The sequence below is a fragment of the Manis pentadactyla genome, chromosome 4 (assembly GCF_030020395.1).
Source record: "Manis pentadactyla isolate mManPen7 chromosome 4, mManPen7.hap1, whole genome shotgun sequence".
NCBI classification, from domain to species: Eukaryota; Metazoa; Chordata; class Mammalia; order Pholidota; family Manidae; genus Manis; species Manis pentadactyla.
This window is the reverse complement of record NC_080022.1, coordinates 56,010,222-56,032,411: the sequence shown is the minus strand read 5'-3', so window position 1 is coordinate 56,032,411 and position 22,190 is coordinate 56,010,222. Positions and strand designations below refer to the sequence as shown.

The following is a 22,190-nucleotide window of genomic DNA, read 5'->3' as shown; positions in this document are numbered from 1 at the left end:
TTGTTGCATGAATGGCCCTCTGGACTTTGTCATTGCCATTAAGAGATTTGGTTTCCACTCTACCCATATCCCCTTTTTGGCCAGCATAGCCAAGATTAAGTTGCAGGAACCCAGACTGGAGCATCCACATGGTGGAGGACATAATCAAAAGGCTCTGGAGAAGGCAAGGTGGGGTATCTGGGTTACCAAGATTCATTCTGAGTTGTTTGCCCTTTAGCTGTAACCGGACCTGATGGTAGCACCCAGAGGTGATGATCACTGGCACGGGGACTGGATAGATGGGGCAGTCTGTGCTGGTTGAGGGCACACTGGCTTTTCAAGCATCAAGCATTGCCATTCATGGCATTAGGGAGCTGCTCCCCATCTTTAACCGATCCAGAGTCAGTTTCTTGCCACAAGAGAAGGGGTGAAGGGAACTTGAGGGAAAAACTGAGAGAGAGATGTGCTGAGGCTCCAGTTCTTCCAGATGGTCAGCTATAGAAGCTTCACGTGAAGGAAGATAATCTGTGTTGGTGGGTAAATAGCCCCCGTGGGTGGGAACATAGTCCACTGGGAGGACAGCCAAGGGGCTGGCTGGGTGCCCTGACTTTGAGTCAGGAGTTCTGTTCCCCAGAACCTTGTATAGATCCACTAGTTGTCCTGTCTCTGCTGTGAGAGGTCTTGGAGGTGGGGGGCTTGAGGCATTGTAACGTATGTCTTCCTCAGAGGTATAATGACCTTGGACTCCTTGTCCCTTTTCTGGCCAGTTGGGGTGATGGGGATGTCTGAAGATAGGGGTTACTTGGTGAAGGACTTCGTCGATGACCAGGGTCTCGGGTTCTTCAGGAGTGGCCCAGTCTGTCGGGAGCCTGTCCAAGGGCAGCTGTGTCTTCTCCTTAGAAGGGACGAAGAGGCTCTCAGGACTATGATAAGTCAGTAGCCTTGACAACCGACTTCTCCAGGGTTTCTAAAGGCCTCACATCCTGCACTGCCTAGGCAGCATTAGTGGGTTACTGTGGGCCCTTGGCTTTGCAAGGTCAGAGAAGCAAACATCGGGGAGGCAGGCAGACAGGAGCCATCGGCTCCTCAACTCCCAGCCAGTGAGTGTGATTCATTGCTCAGCCCAACCATCAAGCAAACTGTTTTCTGGTGAGTCAAATTGCACTAGCTGTTTTTCCCTAGGATAGAGGGCATAGTGGGTGCAAAGGAAAGGCTGAGCTTGGTCCTGTTGGGGGGAGGAGTCAGGGGAGACTTTAAAAGGGTCACACTAGAGGTGAACCCTGAGAGATGTACAGTAATTTCCAGGTAGGGAGGTGGTGGGCATGGAGGGTTGGTCTATTCTGGAATCTGCTAGTTCATTCTTACAACAAACTGAAGTTTTGGAAATAGGTTACGTGATGGGAATTTTAAGAGATGCTGAGCAGTTTGGGCATTGATACAACTACTGAAAAGTTTTAGGCAGTTAATAACCTTGTTCTGCTGTTAATAAAGACCCCTCTGAAAACTTTGAAATTTTCCTTTTCCTCCCCTATAGCTAATTTTGTCTGTTACTTTTGTATCTCTCTCAACATCATGTAAGTTACTAGTTCTTAAATGTCATATCTTTTTCCTTTCCCAAATGAATGCTGAATCCAGTCCCAAGCACTTACTAACATTTCTCCTAATAGGCTTTATTGGATTCTCGTTACATCCTCTGAACTATCTTTCACACTGAGCACTTGATCTTTCTAAGCAGAATTCAAAGCCTTGAAGGACTCGGGCTTACTTACATACACATAAAGTTCTTAGCCCTTAGCTTGGCAATCAGGCTCCTGCATCTTCCTCTACCTCCCCATGGTTTTCAGAAACTATTTCAACCACCTCATACTGGTTATACTAAAACTTTTCCTCAAGGCTAGCCCTACACTTGCTTCCACTGCCAGCCTCCACCCACTTCTGTTTGGTACACCATCTCCTGCTTGCCGCCACCACCTTTCATGAAACCCCTAGTGACTGTTGCCTCCACCGGACTCTACAACCCGGAAGAAACCACTCATTGTGCCCTTGGCATGTGATGCTTTATACTGTTACTTTCCTTTTTTTTTTTTTTTTTTTTTCACATGTCTGAAAGCCATCTGTGAGCAGGGAACATTTCTTACTAGGGAGGTATAGGGTGACAAAAAAAAAATAGCCTTGGGACAGAGCAAACCCTGAGAACTAGGCCCAAGACTGATACAGGTTTGGAAAACTCAACTTCTCTGGCTTTTGGCTACCTTATCTGTCAAATGCCAAGTTGTGCAAGAGTGGTTTGGTCTGGATTAGCCTCTGATGTCCCCTCCTTTGTCTTTGAGCATGGCAAGTGCCCAAAAAGTGAATGATGGTGCTCTAACGGGACAGACGTCCATTGGCCCTGGCATAGTCCGGCTTAAAACATGGCTGGTGGCCTTGGAAAGCAGAGCTGCCCAAGTGCCACTACAACAACTATGGTAGAAGATTACACAGGGTGCAGAAGCAGCTTGCTGTTTTCACAAGGTAAGGCCTCCTTAGAAAGCTCTGGCAGTATTGATAGAGGTACTTCTCAGGCATTTTGCAAAGCAGGCCCTCTGGCTGACAAGCCCTTGGGCAGGGCCTTGTAGACCACTATTAGCTCAGGTACCATATGGACACTATTTAGCTTTTACGAGCTCAAAAGTGGATAACATCCCAGTGGTGCCCTTTATGATTTGGCCTTTTCCTTCAGAGCTTTAAGACATGGGCTTTTTAGCCACATCTTAAGAAATGGTATCAGAATATAAGTCTTGAGAACTCAAAGCACATTTTGTTGGAGGTAAAAAGAGTCTTGTGTTTCTGATCTCTACCTCAGCCTATCATCAGAAGAACAGTTTGGGTCTTTAAAAACAGTCTTTTAAGGGTCAAGAAACATTCTGTGGCTGCCTCAAGGCTTTTATCACAGATGCCATGTTTAAGCTAAACTTTTTTTTCTAATTTTTGTCAAAGAAATACAAGCGCATAGTTTAAATAAATATTAAAAGTTCAAGGGAATTTCTAACAAAAATTAAGTGGCCCTCACACCCTCAGCTCCCTCCCCAAAGGCAACCCACCACTATCAGCTTCTTATGGGACTTAGAGAAATACCTGTGCACATGCTGGAGCTGTGTGTGTGTGCATTAAATCTCCCTTTTTTATACAAAGGAGAACCCACTTCAGACAACTGTTTGCGAACTTCGCTCTTTTCACTTTTAATTATCTCATATATTTTTAGACACCTAAAGATCTCATTTCTTTTAGTGGTTGCATAATATCTGGTTATGTGGATGTACGCAAATGTGTAACCTGCCCCTCTGGTGGCAGGTTACATTATGCCCAGTTTTTGGCTTCTATTTATAATGCTGCGATGAGCATACTTAATACTATACAACTTCGAGCATGTGTATGGCAATTTCTCTTATCTTCTACCTGTGTTACTTTCTCTAACCCTTTGTGTGTCTTTCTCAGCATTTCTTCCAGGATTCTTATGGACCCTCCAGTGGCTCTGCATACTTCAGTTTATGTTCTCATGCTCAGGCAGAGGCAAAGAGAGCTCACGACACCAAAGCTCCTAGCTTGGGAGCCAGGTGTCTGCGACTGACCCAGAGCTGCCTCCCACTGGGCTATTTCAGGCTTTGAGGACTCGGGACTGTGGAATCTCAGCATTGGAAGAGAGATCTCAAAGCTCAGCTAATTCAGCTCCTGGTACTTGGACCCCCTCTAAATACTAGCAATGGCATCCTTATCAAGTGCATTCCCATAAGTCATTACAATACTGCCACCAAGTGAGGGTCCAGCGTGTGAACACCTCTTTGTTCAACTCATAGGTGTTAACTGCTTTATATACTCTCCTCACTCTATGTGTTAAGACCTTTTAGAATGTATAGTACAAGGGTGGATAGCACATCCTACTTGTATGTAAATCCAGGATCCACCACTTACTAGCTGACTAACACTAGGCAAGTTACTTAGTTCTCTCTGCCTGTTTCCTTATCTGAAAATAAAATAGTACAGCCTCAAAAAGCTGTTACATGGGTTAGATGCTAATGCATGAAAAAATTTTTTAAGTGGATATATACAGAATAATAATATATGTATTATATATAAACGTAAGTATATGGCATGTTACATATAATTATGTGCCATGTATTTGATATATAAACATGTAATATATATATATTAATGACTATTATTACTTTTCTTGTTGAAACTTAACAGTGACAAAACCCCTCAGTAGAGGAAACTTCAAGTGTAAGTCTTCCTGGAAAGAAAGTGAATGATTTTGCCTTGTATGACCTGTGTACTTTACATGGCACCCTACTTAATCTTTATGACAGTATGCATGGGAGGTATTGCCAGTTCCTATTTTACAGAGGATGAAACCAGGACTCAGATAATCAGGCAAGTTGCCCAAGGGTCCTCCCCACAGTAAGTGGCAGAGGTGAGGTGTTAAACATCCAAGGCTTATTTCAAAGGCACTAAGCTGCAGTGACTGCAATTCCTACCTAGGCAGACATGGCTGAGATCAGCTCTTTTCCTGAGCAGGGGCTGGTACCACTGGCTTCTGGCCTGAGGAAGGGTGTGAATGAGAAGATACACTTGTAACTGAAAAGAAGCATCTTGGAGGAGAAGGGCTACAAGGTGTGAGAAAGAGTGTGGAGCTGCCAAGCCCTGGACAATGGGAAGAACACTGGCATGCCACTTTCCTCCCCTTGAACACACAGCTTGCTCAATGTTCAGATGCCTCCAACATCTCGACCCTCCACCAGAGACGGGGCATCCTGCGTGCTGTGGACTGTCAGCCCCTCCTCAGACTTCAGCATTCATCTGCCAGCTAAGCAACCTCTCCTTTAAAACTTCTTCCTGGCGCAATGGAATGACTTACTGGCTTCCTGTCAAGACCAAAATGGCCTGGGCTTTATCTATTCTGTGAGACAGGACTGGGAAGGTCACAGTAATGCTTCAGTTCTTCTGGATTTGGATGAGTCAGTGCGTCAGTGCTCAGGCTAGTGTTCAACAAATGGCAAAACTAGCTGCTTTTTTGAAGTAGCTGAGGTGAGGAGGGGAACATAGGGCATAGAGAGGAGTGAAAAGCTGTGTGTCTCAGTTCTTTGGTCATAAGCTTCCGAAAATTCCCGTGCATGGGAAGTGATGACTCAGATGGTAACCTAGCATGAATGACTTCAGCTTATCCCCAGGATCTAAGCACCGAAGCTCTCCTGTAACTACAATGGGAAACTTAGATGTGCTGTTCACTAGAACCCCATCAACTGACCACTAGAGCTTTACTTACCTCCACAGTGGGATATTTCTTGGCCCAAGTGCTGTTTGCTGGGTCTGGAATTTCTTTGCTACACCACTGAGGTCTGAGGGCTGAAAAGAGAACAAATACCCTATACAGAGGGAGAACAATTGACACCTGGTTAAGTGTGTACCTGGGCATGGAAACACAGGCTCTCAACAGTGATTTCAGTAGGGGAATGCAAGTGAGTGAAGTATAAACACTGAAGGAGAAAGATGATGCATCATCAAGGTTAGACTATTTTCTGTGGACTTTCGGGAGATGCTAAGAGCCATAATGCAACTACTTGGGGTCTGCTAAATAATATGGAACTTTTGCCCAATGTAATGTTTAGCTGACATTATCTGGCCATGCACTCATTCAATAAACATGGCGTTAACCCCCTAATGTGTGGCTCGCACAGTGCCAGACTGCAGAAAGAAGGGCAAGAAGAGGACATGGTCCCTACCCTTGGGGAGCTTACTAATTAGTTAATTAGAATGTTTATAAAGAGTCTTTAATAGCAGGTAAATTATGCTGAAAATAGAACTAAACAAAACAGGATGCAAGTGTTAATAAATGGTGTGAACATAACCACATTTTTAAAAATGCCAAGGAAAAAAAATACCGGAGGGAAATATCCAAACTGTTAACAGTAGTTGTATTTGGTGATCAGAGAAAATAAGGGTCTTCTTTTTTTTTATTTCTACATTTCTGGGGTTTTTTTTTTGTATTTTAAAATGAGTTTATATTACTTTTATGATTTGGAAGAAAAAAGTGATTAAAATGTTTCTTATAAATGTGACAAATACTTTGACTGTTTTTTAAAAATTCAAGACCAATATGAAATATTTTTAAAGACTTGGCTTTAGTAACCTTTGATGTTTAATAAAAATGGTAAACTTCTGGGCTGTGTTTATCTCTTTAAAGCAAGAGATGTGGCCATGTGACTAGTTTTTCTCCAAAGAAATGTGAGCAGAGGTTATGTGACCTAATATAGATGCAGATGAGGACAGTGCCCAAGGAATGGTGGGCCAGTACACTGGGAGAAAACTGGGTCCCTAAATGACTCTGTGTAGCAGAGCTGTCAACCAACCTGGATGACTTACCTTAGGACTATTATATGAAAGAGAAATACACTATTTTTTAAAACCACTATATTTTGGGTCCTCTTACTTTTTTACAGCAGAAACCTTCACCCTATCTGATACTGTTTCTCCGAAGAGGATGCATGTGATTCTAGTCTGACCCTTTTGAATTAAACTTTTTCGAAGTCTACCTAAAGAGTGCTCTGCTTTGATTCATCTATCACATATGGAAACTTCAGTAAATTTAAAGCCTTTCAGACAAGTTCAATGGCTAGTACAATGACTTTGAGCTAGTTTTATTTTGATCTTTTACTTTACATGACATCTGAAGAAAACTGCATTGAATAATAACTCACTTAAAAAATTCTCTCTATAAAATAATACATGTTTAAAGAAATTTTAGAAAATACAGTTAAATATAAAGAACTAAAATCAACTATGATTCTATCCTCTGATATAATTCCATTAGTATTTTAGTGTATATCCTTGGGGCAGAGAGTGTTAATTGCCACCCAATACCCATTTTTCCCTCTTCCTTAGGAGGAGAATGCTGATTTATTGAGATGACAATAAGCCTAGCTAAAAGACCACAGTTTTAAGTCTCCCTTACCTCACCAAGTTCTGGCCAATGAGATGTAATCAAAAGTGTCATGTGTGGCTCCTTCATGTGAAGGCTTCTGAAAAGGGCACCTTCCTTCTCCCTGTACTTGAAAGATTGCAGGCATGATAGCTATAGTTCCTGCAGCCATTGGACCATGAGCTGAACTTGAGGATGGAAGCCAGTGTCAGGCTAGTTACATAGAAAGATAAACGGAGCCTAGTTTCCTGATGACTGTGGTGCTGCTACACCAGCCGTTTACCTGAGTTTACTTCCTTTACTTGGGTGAGAAACTGTTAAATAGTAAAAGTCATATTATTTTGGCTTTTTATGTTAACCAAATTTAATGCTAACTCATATCTTGTGTGTATGCATTATTTTTAAAATGAGAGTACATTGTTTTCTGTACCTGCTGTTTAAAATGTATTATAGAAAGTATTATTCATGTCATTTAATTTCCTTCTGCACCTTTAATGGATACATAATGTTATATAGCATGAGATACATCATGACTTAGCTAACCAATCCCCATATCATGTGGGATTTAAGTCATTTTAAATTATTTTCCTTTTATGAACAATAGTTCAGTGAACATATTTGCCACTAAATATCTGCACACACCTGTGATATGCTTAGGATAAATTTCTAGTTAGGAATTGGTAGGTCAAAGGTATAATATTTTTAAAAACTAAACCCATACTGTCACCCAAAAAAGTTGAATAAATTTAGTCTGCCACCAGCAATGTATGAGAGTGTCCATTTCTTTGACTCATAGCAGCAACTATAATCACTAAAAAAAAACACACTTACAAAATTGGAAGGTGTAACCAACTTACTTTTGCCGGACATAACACCTTGAGAAAACAACACCCACCACGATGACAGCAGTGCAAATGCTTGGTGCCACAAATGCGCCCCAACTGCCTCTACCTGCAAAGGCAGCAAACTCTGAGTTACTGTCAGTGAACATTTCAAAATACTGTTGTGTGAACCTTCTGGGCCTTACCCACAGTTCCTGGCACAAAATCAACTTGTTTTTTGTCCATTCAGTTAGGGAGAAGGGGCCCTACGGGGGCCAATTCTATGGTTCTATAGCACAGGCAAAAAGGAAAGGGGATGTGGTATACAAAGCGCTGGTTGTGAACTTGGAGCCCTGAATTCTAGTCCTGGCTCTGTCACTGACTGATACGTGATCTGTGGACCTTAGATTCTTGATCCATAAAAGGTGAATGATGATCCATAAAAGGTGAAACCTATCTTGCAGGTTGTTGTGAAGATTAGAGCTGGTATATTTAAATCAAATGACAATGTATCTGAACATGGGAGGCCTGCAAGAAATGGTAGCTATTAATTTTATGTTGTGAAGATTAGAGCTGGTATATTTAAATCAAATGACAATGTATCTGAACATGGGAGGCCTGCAAGAAATGGTAGCTATTAATTTTATGAAACCATTGGCTAAGCCGTCTGTTTAGGGTCTTTGAAATGTTCTAACTCCTTTCTATGAACATGTGTTTTGCTAGATGTTGGAATTATTCATTAATTCATTCAACATTTGTTGAGTATTAACCATGTACCAGGCCTTTCTAGGTTTTGTGATACAAAGATGAATAAAACATGGGCTCTGCTGTCTTTTAAGAAGTCATGAACCTAGTCCAGGAAACAGAGGTGTAAACATGTAAACAATAAACCATATGCCATGGAATACATATAAAAATGGGCAAGTACAAAGTGGTGCAGCAGAGAACAGCTTGGGAAATGGCCTCATAAGCAGCTCAGGAAGGTTTCCTGAAAAGCATGATGTTAAAAGTTTAGAGTTGAAGGATGGATAGGAGTCAAGCAGGCAAACAATTTAGGGAAGTGCAGACTAAACCCAACTGCAAAGGCATGGAAGTAGTAAACAGCATATTTTCAGGCAACTACGGGTAGTCAGGTTTTGTTTTTGAGAATGAATGATGAGTGTGTGCAGAGGACAAAGCTAGATGGATGAACAGGATCAGATCATACAGGGCTTAGTAAGAAAACAGTTTGAATTCTAGCTTGAAGTCCCTCGGGGGAACGACTGATGAGTTGCAACAGGAGATGAAGTGTCAGCATCTAGGGGTCTTGGAGAAGGAGTTTTCTGACAGGGTGAAGGACAGGCTGGGATGGAGGGTGAGCAAGGGGAACTAGAGGCCAGAGACCTACCAGCCCCTATAAGAGGTTTGTTACAATCCTGTATAATCGACACCACCTGACATTTCTTTAGCATCTATCTGTCTGCCTTCAAGGGCAGATGGGACAAGTCTGGAGTACCACAAATAGAAAGATTCTGAGTCCTTAATCCAATTAATTGCTCACAAATTAGCTTTCCTGGGAGTGCTAGGAGATGAGCAGAGGGCTGGTCAGTTTACCCAGTGGAGGGAAACAACAAAGTCCTGAACAATCAATTTGATACCCATGTTACAAAGCAAGAATGACTTGTTTTATGCTGGAAGCTGATGCAGTAGGGTGTTCCAGAGAGAACAGCATAACTTGGTGGAGGGAAGCTCATGTTAGCTGGACCACTTCTTCATATACTCAAGTTTAACTTAAGTAACTCAAATCTGAGTTTGATTTGTAGTTCTGCCACTTACCACCTCTGTGACCTTGAATAACCTTTCTGTACCTTACACTTGTAAAAAGGCATCCTAATCCCTCATTCCTTTTTCATTTCATGTTGAGTGCCTGGTAGTGTGGCCAGGTATACAGTAAGGTAAAGCAGGCACTTTAGATGGTTGTGGTCAGGATCAAATGAGTTTAAGTATGTGTTACATGGATTGACTTGTGTCCCCCCACCCCCAAAATTCAAGTGTTGAAGCCCTAACCTCCAGCACCTCAGAAAACAACCTTATTTGGAAATAGGGTCATTGCAGATGTAATTAGTTAAGGTGAGGTCTGACTGGAGTAGCATGACCCCTAATCCAATATGGCTGGTGTCCTTATAAAAAGAGGAAATTTAAGGAAAGAGACACAAGAAAAACTATGTGAAGATGAAAGCAGAGATCTATAAGCCAAGGAACAACAAAGATTGCCACCAGGCTCAAGGTGAGAGGCATGAGACAGATTCTCTTGCAGCCCTCAGAAGGAACCAACTCTGCTGACACCTTGATCTTGGACTTCCAGCCTCCAGAACTGTGAAAATAGAAATTTCTGTTTAAGTCACACAGTGCATTACAAGAGCTTCAGCAAACTAATAGTCTGCAAAGCATTTAGTACAATGATGCATAATAACTATCTGATATACAATAGTTGCTGTTATTGTTGAGATTATTCTTATCATCCATTGAACAGATATTTACTGAACAAGTACTATGTGCCAGGCACTGTTCTAGACCTTGAAGATAAAGATGAGCAGATATCAATCCCTACCTATTGAGTAGACTTTTGAATAGTGGTCAAATATACTGCATTATGGAGAATATATGCAAGTGCGTTTGGGAAGGCTTCCTGGAGGAGGAAACACTTCCATTGAGTTTTGAAAAATGAACAAATGCTGTCCCTAAACAGACAATGAAGGGGTAGAGCAGTCCAGTTAGAGGAAAGAGCAAGTGCATGAGTATAGCAGTAAGGAAGTAATTAGTGAATTAAAGAAAACCTGATCATCATCTCCATGCCAAATATAGTGAGAGTATGCATATGTAGGAATCAGGGTGGACTTACCATCTGTAAAGTTGTTTCTTACCTTGTAGACAAAATTCTCTCTCATTTCCATGGGGACTTTCACCAGCAGCTGTCAGAGCTGTCATCCACAGGACGTATGTCACTTTGGGCTGTAGGCTGTTTATTGGATGTGAATTTGGGGAGACCCTATAGGGAATTTCTGGAAGGAGGATAAAGATAAACGAAAAAAGGTACATATTAAAGGAAATATTTGAATGTGGTCTTTTACTCACTTTCATTTGTTAGTATTTCCTTTACACTGAAAGAGAAAAGCACACTGTTTTAAAATTAGTCCTAATTCATTAGTACCTAATACTTTAGGCCCTTGACCCTGTCATTTATGGAGTCTTCACAGCATATCAAAAGAATTTTTTCTGTGGTAAAATCTTTTGAAGGAAATTTAATCATTTTGCTTTTGAAATTATCTGTAGTAACTGCTTTTATGTCCCTATAATTATAGTGTTCCCAGCATTTATTAGGTATATTTGAGAACTCTTCGGGAAGAAACTAAATGTACAAATTATTTTCAATGGAATTTTTGGGAAAGCCAAGTTTAGCAATTAATGAAATGGACATTTTACATTTAGTAATTGTGACTTCCTGCTTTTTTTGGGTAGGTTCTGGTTATTGGATCTTAGTGGGTTTAATATGACAGTCTGGTTCAATTTGAGATAAAAATCTGAAAACAAGAGTAATGGCTCTTAGATTTACTTTGGCAATTTAAACTCAATTATCAGTTCCTTATGCTCTCAACACTCCTGCAAATTCTTAGCAGGAGAGATTTTGTTTTTTGAGCAATGTGCTTAATGCTGTTTTTTTCCTCCAAGAAACAAGAGTGCTGGTAGCATTTGGTAAAATGGGCGGTCTTCTCCAGTGGCCTGGTAGGTGTGTTTTGGATTAACCTCTCAAAAGCTGGGAGTGAAGATTGTAAAAAATCAAGGTCTGAACTTTAGCAGGAGGAGCCTGCTGGCTTGCTCAGCTGATCTGTGCCTGCGCTGGTGATCAAAATGGAAACTAGAAGTCAGTATTTTGTGTCTCAACATCATTTACTGGCTCACAAACCCCAGGACAAGTCAGACAATGCCCATGTTTGCTGAATTTATTTCAATAGTTGCAAATATTTATAGAGTTTGCTCTGGACAAGGCACTGAATATCCAAAGGCACAGAATTTGCCTCAGAGTCCACCATCTTAAAGGGGAAAACAGATCCCTTCTACTCCCCCACCTCTCTTTATTGTGGGTGACCAGTTAGATGGATCCCTTTATTATTACATCCCCTCCACCCAAAGGGGCTGAGCCCTGAGCAGATCATTTAACAGCTGTGACTATCAGAGCAATTTCTGTATTTTACACCCTGTTGCGAAAAAGTACCATGTGGAAAATTGCCAAGTTTACCCTAACCTGATGAAAGACTTAAGCTACATGATTAAACTCAAAAATCTCTTTCCTTATTCCTAAGGCAGGGGATTAAAAAATTAAATTTGGAGAGACCTTCTGCTTATCTCACTGCAGCAAAGCGTTAGAGAGCATCCGGAAATCAACAGCACAGCTGTGTGAGAGCATCCTTAGCTCTGCAGTGGGATGAGGTGCTGGAGCACAGGGAAGGGATCTGAATGGTTTGCTGGACCAAAAGTGTTTCACATACACACATGTATATTTGAAGAATAAAATAGAAACTGGGGAGCAGTGAGGAGGGTGATGGTGTCAGCAGTTTGGGTGGCTAAATAGGTCAAGTTGAGTAATGGGAGAAAAAAGTCTTGCAGGAAATACTAGTTCTGCAGCCTTGATCTGGGCTGTGCTCACTGGCAGAGATAAAGGGGACCTTTCAATCCTTGGCAGTCAGAAACTTTAGGCTCAGGGTGGTTAAATGAGAAAGGTACCAGTTTAGGAAGATGTGATAGTTGCCAGTCATCTGAAAGGCTGCAGGTAAGAAGGTCAAACAGCAAAACAGCTGCATTGTTCCCGGAAACTCACTTTTTTATCTAACAATCTTCAGTGGTTTAACAAAGTGTAGGGCATTATTCACCCTTTTGTTATTCAATAAATACTGTTTTTATTAAGTGGCTACTGTGTGCCTGGCAGCCCTGTAAGGTAACAGGGAGATAATGGTGAGCAAATTGCCATGGTTTCTGCCCTCATGATGCTTACAGTCTGTTGGCAAAAGCAGCCAAGTAGTAGCAATGTGTTCCCAGTAGGAAGTGTGCTATTGGCACACATGGCTGTATCAACAAACTTCCAGAGGAGTGGTGCGCAGGCATCCCTTGCAGAATGCACTGAAAGGCAGCTGCTCCAGCCCACTTCTATCTGTCGCTTCTCCTGCCCAGGCAGGGCTCAGTGCTCCTACCGCTCTCTGCGTGTGCCACCCCGTGGACAGTGCCAAGACACACAGGCCAGGGCCCCTTCCTCCTTGGAGCCCCATTCTCCTTTTGCTGTTGTGATGCATCTCAGGGGTCTTTTTCCCTCTTCTGCAACCCGACCTCTACTACTCTCCAAAAACAGCACTTGTGAATTCACCAATGATTTCTGGTTGCCAAACGCCGCAGGCAGTTGTCAATCCTTGATTATAGCAGTTACATCACTTCTGTGTACTTTTCCATCTCCCTTGGTAGACTGTGAGCTGTCTAAAGATAGGGAATAGATCTTATTCATCAGTAGGTGCATACTGAATTAAAGGAAACATTCTAAACTGGTATAAAATATGACTTTGAATCTATGACTCCTTCCCTTTTAACTTAGTTTAAAATACCCTTATGTAGACTTTAGAGTCATCAAATTTGTGGCAAAACCATGGTAGCTATTTTCTTCAATATCTACAACAGCTTTAAGAATGAACTGACTGTGCTGACTGGTTTAAATCTGCAATAATGAAAATTTCGTGGGTAGCAAATTTCATATGACTTTCAAGTGGCCCATGAAGAGATCAACTGATTCATCACTTTTTGAGGTGCATTTCAGAACTGACTTATCCCAGCAGGCCCAGTGGGAAGCAGTTCTGTTCAATGATATGTTCTGTTTATCAGTGGTGGATTATTGAAGTAAATGGCTCTAAGGCCTTATAACCAGAGAGCTGTTAAGGAAGAAGGATGCACATCCATATGAACTGACATGGGAAGATCGGCAGTGTGCCTTCCTGAGTTTTGTAAAAGCAAGGTGCAGACCATGATACAAATGATTGTGCCAAGTATCTGCGTATACATGTGTTAAGGTTTTTCTGGAAGAAAAACACAAAGAACTGCTAACAGCCTAAGTTCGGAGGAAAGGGTGGTTTCCATTTTCTATCTTTTTGAACTATTTGGATGCTTTTATCACGTGTAAGTATTATTTATATAATAAAAAAATAGCTAGTTTTCAAAGTCATAACTTTAGAAAAGCAATACTGCAGATCTTCTAAGGTCAAGAGAGAGGACCTTAAAGTCTCCTACAATTTCCCGGGTAAAGATCATTCTTGCAGGCAACTATCTGGGTCTGCACCTCAGGGCAGCTTTGTGACATTCTTCTTGAACCTAACAGCTCTCACAAAGAAATAAGAATGTTTCTCCTTTATGATAAATGCTCCTGAAAGAAAGTCAGATGCCTATGAGAGAGAAGTTCAAGCCAGGAAAAAAAAACCCCAAAACTCTAAAATCATTGAAGATAAGGACATGAAATCTGGCAAGTGATCTGGAGCTGCTACACAAATGAAATGAAATCACTTGAGATAATGCTTCAGCCAGAATTTAACTGCCTTCTTCTTATAGTTATGGGATAATTATGGGTCCTAAGGAGTTACTTAAGTTGTACTGTATTTATCCATTTTAAGGAGATTATTCTATGGTGGTATTTGCAAATGTGGGGATTTAAAAGTTCTCCAAATGCATTCCTTGAAAACCTCAAGGGTCCATGTAATAGTACTGAAGTGCCTTAATTGCTTTTTGAAATGCCATCTCCCCATGTGAATAAGCTCCTTGAGAGCCGAGTCCATTATCTTCATTTCAATTTGCTTGGCATATAACATTACATTCAGTAACTTTGTGTGTGTGTATATGTAGATGTCTTTTATTTTTCTTCAGTTAGTTTCACAAATATTTATTGAGCACTTAGCACTTGTGTGGGTGTATATATGTACATACACATGCTTGTGTTTTCCTGACATTTAACAAGAAAGGTCCCACTGCATTTCTCACACATACCACAAAGTTGAGGCTGGGAACTGGAGTTCCATTCCTTCCAATATATCCTGTAATGGAGGATGCAGCCCCTTTGTTCCTGGGCTGGAATTTCATCCCATGAAATTAGAATGTTCCCCTTTTCCTCTAAGATGGCATTAATATTGGGGCCACTCAGTGGTGCTGTAAAGTAGGACACAGGAGGCTTCTGTCACCATCCAAATCCAAACCATTAAAACTAAAGAAATTTTGGCAAAAGGTCCCAAGACTCACCTTTGTGCTCAGAGTTACCCTGGATGGAGCTGCATCCTCCCTGGTGCCCTGACAGTGCATACACAGAGATTTCATAACAGATGTAGGGGTTTATGTTCTCTGCAAGGAAAAAGGAGTTCTTATAACAGGGATGACATCACATGTGAGTCATTAAAGGGAGCCATTTAAATATAGGATATGATGCATTCAAAGCATTTCTTGCCTCTTCTTAGTTTGAAGATGGTTCAAATACAATTGGACTGACGGCAAAGGAATGACCTAAGTTACAAAATCTGAGCAAACTGGCTTCGGGAAACCATTGCTCCCAACTCCCACGTTCACATTATGGTGAATAAATAAGCAGACCTGAGTTGCTCTCCAGGGTTACCGCGAATAAGGAGACAGAAGTATTCCAGTTCCAAGGAGGATTTAAATATAACTACACAGACTGCTTTTGAAACAAAATTCACCTTCAAGGAAAACAGCTTTGACTTCTAAAAATAAATCATTTTCTGTTTACAGAAAGTGAGGCTGGTGTGTTGAACAGAACCTAAGCAGCTCTTCTAATTCCATAGATGCTTATCAACATCTGAGAGGGCAGCCAGGATGACACATTTGGGTGCGACTAACCAGGGCATGCTCAGTGCTGTCCAACCCCCCGTTCCTTCCCCTCCACCCTTGCTTCCCCCACCACATTCCAGTTAGATCTTAGATAACAGCCTGGAAGATTTGGAAGACTTGGAAGATACCTGGGAATGTTAATACTTCATTATAGTTAAATTCCCAATGAAAATTTACCTTACTAGGTAGCCACAGTATCATGTGGTCAGAGAAAGGACTCTCCCATATTGTTGAATGCTCTATCATAGGTATATATGATCCCCTATACTGACAACTGATTAAAATGTAACATTTCCTTTTTTAGAAAAAGGAAGTTTACATCACAGAATAGTTTACTACATTACCCTTTACTATGCCAGCAAGTAGATCTATACAATGTTCAGATATGGGTGTCATGGTTGAGTTCCAATTTGTATTCATGAACCAAGTGAAAAATGAGAAAAGGATGCAGTCAGTTTAGTCTAGTAATCCAAAGATTCTTCACGGGTGGATTTCAGACCCAGAAGCTCAAAAGGCCACATGGAATATGGCATCATATTTCTTGGGAGGGGTCAGCATCTGACTGCTACTTCTGTTCCTGGAAGGGTCCAACCAACTACTGTGCCATATGGAGGCATGGCAGTTCCAGAACAGCTCATTAAGCAAACGGTCGCATTGTGTTTTGCCATACAAAATGTGAGTTCAGGGCAGGGGCCGCTGCATCAGAAGCTGTGAGCTGTTTCTTGTGAACAGCCTACCCTAGTGGAGGAGGGAAGAAAACCTGGCTCCATAACTTGATAGACATTTCCCTTCTCATGAATAGTAGAGCTCTAGCAAGCCTGTTCCCCACAGTTATAACCTAAGATTCCTGTTTAACTGGCTAATTTTCATATGAGTGCCCACTAATCATGTCTGCTCCCCACCTCAAAAATTCCTTAGCCTTGCTCTGCCCACTGCATGAAGCCCACACTTCTAAGATTTTCATTTCTTTCTACAGTCTGGCCCCAACTTCAGTCTCATTCCCTACTATTCCCATGCATACACAGGTATACCTGCCACCCTTGGGCAAAAGTTCAGTCTCCATGTTTAAAACCATCACTTAGGTGGGTTTCCTGCAGAAAGCTAATTTCATCTAGAAGTGTGGGAGAAGGTAAACACTGAATGGTCAGTAATGAGTACTAATCATAGAGGAAATACCATGGGAGCATGCACAAGAGGGACCTCAATAGCCTAGGCATCAGAGAAGGTTTTCTAGACACTGTGATGTCTTCAGATGTTTAAAAGGATAGGATCTATGTGGTCAGAACAGTTTTCACCCAGACAAGACAGGACTGATGGTCTCCAGGCCCTAGCAACCTATAATCCAAGAGTTGGACTATATTCTGAGCCCCCCCAAACACCCAAATCTGCCCGAGCCAGATGCTAGGATCCTATAGCAGAGTCATCTTACTGACTGGAAAGGGTCACTTTGAATTCATGGTAAGTAGGAATTACTTAGCTTTTTAAGTGTTTATTTCAAGAATGTGCCATCAACACAAATAGCTAACCAAGGGGTTTTAAATAGGAGAGAAATTTAATTAATAAAGTTATTTTACCCAGTATTATATTGATTTATTTTTAAAGGGCTTAAAAAACATTTTAGTTTCTTAGGTATGGAGAACATTATCTTTTGTCATCTATTTTTATGGTACTTGTGTAGAATTACAGGATTTCTAAAAGGAAGGAATTATGGGGACTATATGGTTCAAAGTATCCCATGGGGTAAATCCCAGTACAGTTCATAATAAGCATTTACAATTTTGTAGCAGTTTAGAGTTCAGTAAATGCCTTTACTATCCACTGTTTCATCTGATTTAATGGGGATAACAGCTCTAAAGGAAAACTGGTTCTACTGCAACATCTCTAGGGACAGAGAACACAATTCCTTGAGGGGCTATCAACTGTCCTATTAGAGACCATCACATGTAAGGAAAGTTCTTTCTCAGAACTGAGCTGACATCTGCATTCTGATGATTTTCATGCAGGGTCCTTGGTTTGCTCTCCAGGACAACAAAGGACACATACTCTTTCTCACAGCCAGCAACACCCACCAAACCATCCTACCCCCATCTAGAATTCTCTTCTACAGGCTAAATGGTTTCTACCTTAAAAGTTCCTGACCTCTGATGACTTGCTCACCTTTGTCTGATGCTCACTGGGATTATCTAGGTAGCATTCTCTTTAAGTGTAGTGACTAAAACTGAATACAACCGATCAGGAATCTGAGCAGCTTGACTATAAAAGAGGTACACTATTAAGGACAGGCTTGTTATTATGCAGTGTGCTCAGCTTATTTCATTTGCCTTGTTTCCTTAGGCAGGGCCTGCGTAGCCTCTGGGACAGGTGTAATGATTGTCATGGTGAAATGAAATATTATGGAATTCAGAGTTTGAAAACCTAATGAAATCTCAGCTCTGTCACATATAATAATAATACTAATAGTGATAGCTAAATTATCAAGCACTTAAAATGTGTCAGGCACTGTTGTTCAAAATGTTTTCTCTGCATTATATTAATTCAGTTAGTCTTCACCATAACCCAATGAAGTAGGTAATACTATTACCCCATTTAACAGATAAGGAAACTGAGGCACAGAGACGTTAAGTTATTTGCCATTGATCACACAACCTACTAAGTGACTAGGACTCAAGAGGCAGGACTCAAACCCAGAACCAGCACTTTTAACTACTACATTGAATTTACACTTGAAAATGACATTGACTAAGTTCTGTCCAATCATTTTAATATGTTTTCAGATGCTTTCTATCACTTGATTGTAACCACTGACAGATTTGGAGTTAAGACTAGAGACACCAGTTATCATGTAGATAATTCTGGATTTATTATCACAAATAATAACAGAATCATAAATGAAAGCCCTCCTGATTTCCTCTTTGTATAACGGGTATATAATAACTCTTGCTGCACACACTTGTTCTGAGAATTACATGAACTCCTTAATGTAAGGTGGCCATCAGACTGATTGGTCACCACTTAGCTCTCAGCCATGCTTGTTTGGTTCAGTTATTCATCACATACTGTCATCACTGTCCCTATTCTCATGCAGGTGCCTATAATTAAAGGCAAGGTTCTGGGTTCCCGCCTGAAATTTCCTCGAAAGTTGTGAACTTAGTAACTCTCCACAAGGAAGGTGAACAATTAAATACCTGAAATCAGAGCAGACACATTGTAGGGGGGACTCCGCAGCCAGTTTAGAGGGGGCTGCATGCTGCCCCCAGAGTGGAGTTCTCTCCATTCTACCACATACTCCTGGACAGCAGGGGCAGCTTTTCCAGGAGGTTCCCATGTCACCAGAATGTTGTCCACTCCCTCAGAGTTTGCAGAGACCTGGCGAGGAGCCAACAACCCTTTATGGGAGAAAAGGAGATAAAAGCAAAATCACAGTGGATAAAAATATAAAAAACAACTCATCCCAGCAAAGTTTTAGGGAAAACTAATTGTTTTTTAAAGACCTCAGGTGCACAGATTTGTTCATCCTACTTCTCAGTTCTTGGAGAATTGGCATCCGTGCAAGGACCCTGTGTAGTGTTATTTATAGAATTATTTTCCCCTTCATCTTCCTCTTCACTTTCCATTTCTGAGTTCCCAAAGGTACCTGTTTTAATGAGTATAATATGCATCCTTCTAATCCACCTTCCATATGTTTCTGTAGGTATACATGTATCTTTGAAAATTAGTGTTGCCTTTGTCTTATGTGTTGTATTTTCATGACATATGTTGGGAGGAAATATTCTGCTTTTTCTAACTTATTTTTCACTCAACATTGTGTTTCTGGGATAGGCCTCCTGCTGCTATATGTAAATCTAGTTCATTCTTTGAGACTACTACCTCAACCTTTTATCCAGTCTCCAAGTGACAAGTAGGAGGTTCCTTCCAAAGATTTGTTTAATCTTTGCTAACAGAAACAAGGATGCAGTGAACATTCTCATGCATGTCCTCATGTGCCTGTGCAAGAGTGTCTCTAGAATTGCTCAATTACAGAGTAAATTCACATATTATTTTACTAAATACAGTCAGATTGACCTCTAAAATAGCCAATTAGTTGACACTCCACCAAGATAAGCATGAGGGTTCTCATTTCCCCACCAACATTTGTTATTTTCTGATTTTCTAGTTTTTGCTAATTTTGTATAGAAAAAGTGGTATTTATTGTGGTTTTATTTTCGTTTCTGATTCTTTATGAGGCTGAGCTTCTCATCATATATTCTTAGCTTTCTGACATACCCTTTCTGGTAACTACCTATTCATATACTTAGTGCATTTTTTTCTGTTGAGTTTCCTGTCTTCTCTCTGATTTACAGAAATAGCTTTTATATTCTAGATATCAATCACTTGTCAGTTTTCAATACTAAAAATCTTAGTCCTGTCTTTCAACTGATACCTTTATGATGCTTTTGAACATAAATACTAACTTTGATGTAGAAAAATTTATCCAGGGTTTGTTTATTTTGAGTCTTGTTTATAAAATCCCTCCATACTGAGGCCACAAAGATACTCAATCACATTTTCTTCTATTGGTTTTTGATTTTACTTTTCACATTTAGGTTTTCAATCCAAATCTAGCTGAAAGCCTTTTTTTTTTTTTTTTTAAGGGAACACATTTTTTCCTTACGCTGAGTCAACTTCTCCAAATGTGATACCATCCCCCTAACATACACTAAGTTCAATATATTCTCGGGCCTGTGTCTGCGTCAGCTTCTTTACCAGAACACACTGTTCACATTACTAGGCTTTGTGATGTCTGACTATTTTGTTGGTCAAGTCCCCTCCTCATTTTGCTCTTCTTTTTTCAAAGTGGTCTTGGATATAAATGAAACTTTATTCTCCATATAGCTTTTCAAATTAGTTTGTCAGATTCCCCCAAAATTCCAGCTGATATTTCATTGGAATTAAGTTAAATTTATAGTTTAATTCAGGGAGAACTGATGCTGCTACACTGTTAGAGTGTTCCATTCATAAATATGCTGTTTCACTGAAATTACTCAGCTTTCCTTTTATATCTTTTAATGAGTTTTAAAAATTCCTCCTTAAAGTTTTCATGCATTCTTTATTAGATTAATTCCTAGCGACTTACAGTTTTAGTTTGTTATTTAAATGGCATCTTATTTTCTACTATCAGTTTGTGTGTGTTATCCTTATTTCTGGCAAACCTGTTAAACTCTCTAATTAGTTCTAATAATTTGTCTACTGCCCTTGTTGAATTTTCCATGTAGTAATCTTTTTTAGCTGCACATTTAAAATATCTCCTTCCAGTCTTTAAATTAAAGCTGTTACCTCATTTTTGTTTTTATCTGTTGCTAATTTAAAAAGAATGTGCCTAAAACTAAAAAGTTTTTTTCAGTTTTCAAATAGGTTTATTTCATAAAATACTGTTTATTTTCTAAAAACTATTTTTACTGAATACTCTCCTACATCTGTTAATAACATCCTTTTTTTCTCTTTCAACATTAATGTGATGAATTACATTGATGTATTTTTCTGATATTGATCCATCTTTGCATTCTTGGTATCAATGCTACTTGATCATTCTGCACTAATTTTTTTTTTTTTTTGGCAGAAATTCTTTTGCAGAGGTTTTAGAAAGAGCAGTTTTAAGTTACAACAAAATAAGAGGAAGGCACAGAGATTTTCCATATACTCCCTGCCCCCACACAGGCAGAGCATCCCCCACTACCAACATCCTACATGTCCCAGAGTGGTACGGTCTGTAAGGTTCTTGATCAATATTTCCAGGTATTTTTTTCCTTTCACTTACTTTTTTTCTCTTACTAGGACTCCTTTTAGGTGGTTGTCATTACTTCTCCTTCTATTCTTTTAGTGTTTTAAACTTTCCCACTTTCAACTTCTTTTCCCATTTTTGATGCCTTTCAACCAGTCTTCTACTTACTCATGAGTCTTCAGATGAGTCCTTTCTGTTGTCCAACCCACTGGCCAAGTTCTTTATTTCAACAATTAAACTTCCCATACTGAATCTCTTTATCTGGGGCTTCTTCACAACCACTTATTACTGATTCATGTTTCTAGCACCCTCTCTTATCTTTCTAAGGATACTTATTACACTTATTTTAAGCTCTTGTCCTTTCTGTTATATTTCTAATGGTTAGGTTGTTCCATTTGTTGCCATTCTTTCCCAGAACTTGCATCCCTCAGATTTCTCCTTTGGGATCATGTCTTATTTTCATGGACTGATCAACAGTCTTGGCCTTTATTTTTCTGTGGGGAAGTAGTGAAAGCTCCTTCAGTTAAGTTTAGGTGGGGAGGAGGTGCTTTTCACGGGGGAAAGCTCCAAGCCACAGAGCCTATAGTGATGCAGCCTAAGTGCTCTACCTGTCCCCAGGTTCCCCGTGGGTGCACCTGGCACCTCTGGAACCTACTTGTGCCTCTATGGTTGGCACTGATCTTCATCGGGGAGCAGGGCTGTTACTCTCTTTTTAACTGCCAGGCCCATGGGGTGAGTGGCAGGAGAAATGTCAAGGGACATGCAGCTCACAGGTACTCTT

General features: G+C 40.5%; 1 protein-coding gene across 2 annotated transcripts in view; it reads right to left on the bottom strand.

Moving 5' to 3' along the window:
• Positions 1–270: 270 nt before the first annotated feature.
• IL12RB2 (interleukin 12 receptor subunit beta 2) overlaps positions 271–22,190 on the bottom strand; it is a 62,402-nt gene continuing 40,482 nt past the window's right edge. For both annotated transcript variants that reach the window (XM_036933141.2, XM_036933142.2), the window contains 7 exons: positions 18,837–19,037; positions 15,052–15,150; positions 14,803–14,961; positions 10,656–10,793; positions 7,789–7,882; positions 5,279–5,378; positions 271–874 (listed from right to left, as the gene is read on the bottom strand). In XM_036933141.2, the coding sequence (XP_036789036.2) occupies positions 338–874; positions 5,279–5,378; positions 7,789–7,882; positions 10,656–10,793; positions 14,803–14,961; positions 15,052–15,150; positions 18,837–19,037 (1,328 nt within the window). In that variant the 3' untranslated portion in view covers positions 271–337. The remainder of the gene's footprint in view (positions 875–5,278; positions 5,379–7,788; positions 7,883–10,655; positions 10,794–14,802; positions 14,962–15,051; positions 15,151–18,836; positions 19,038–22,190) is intronic.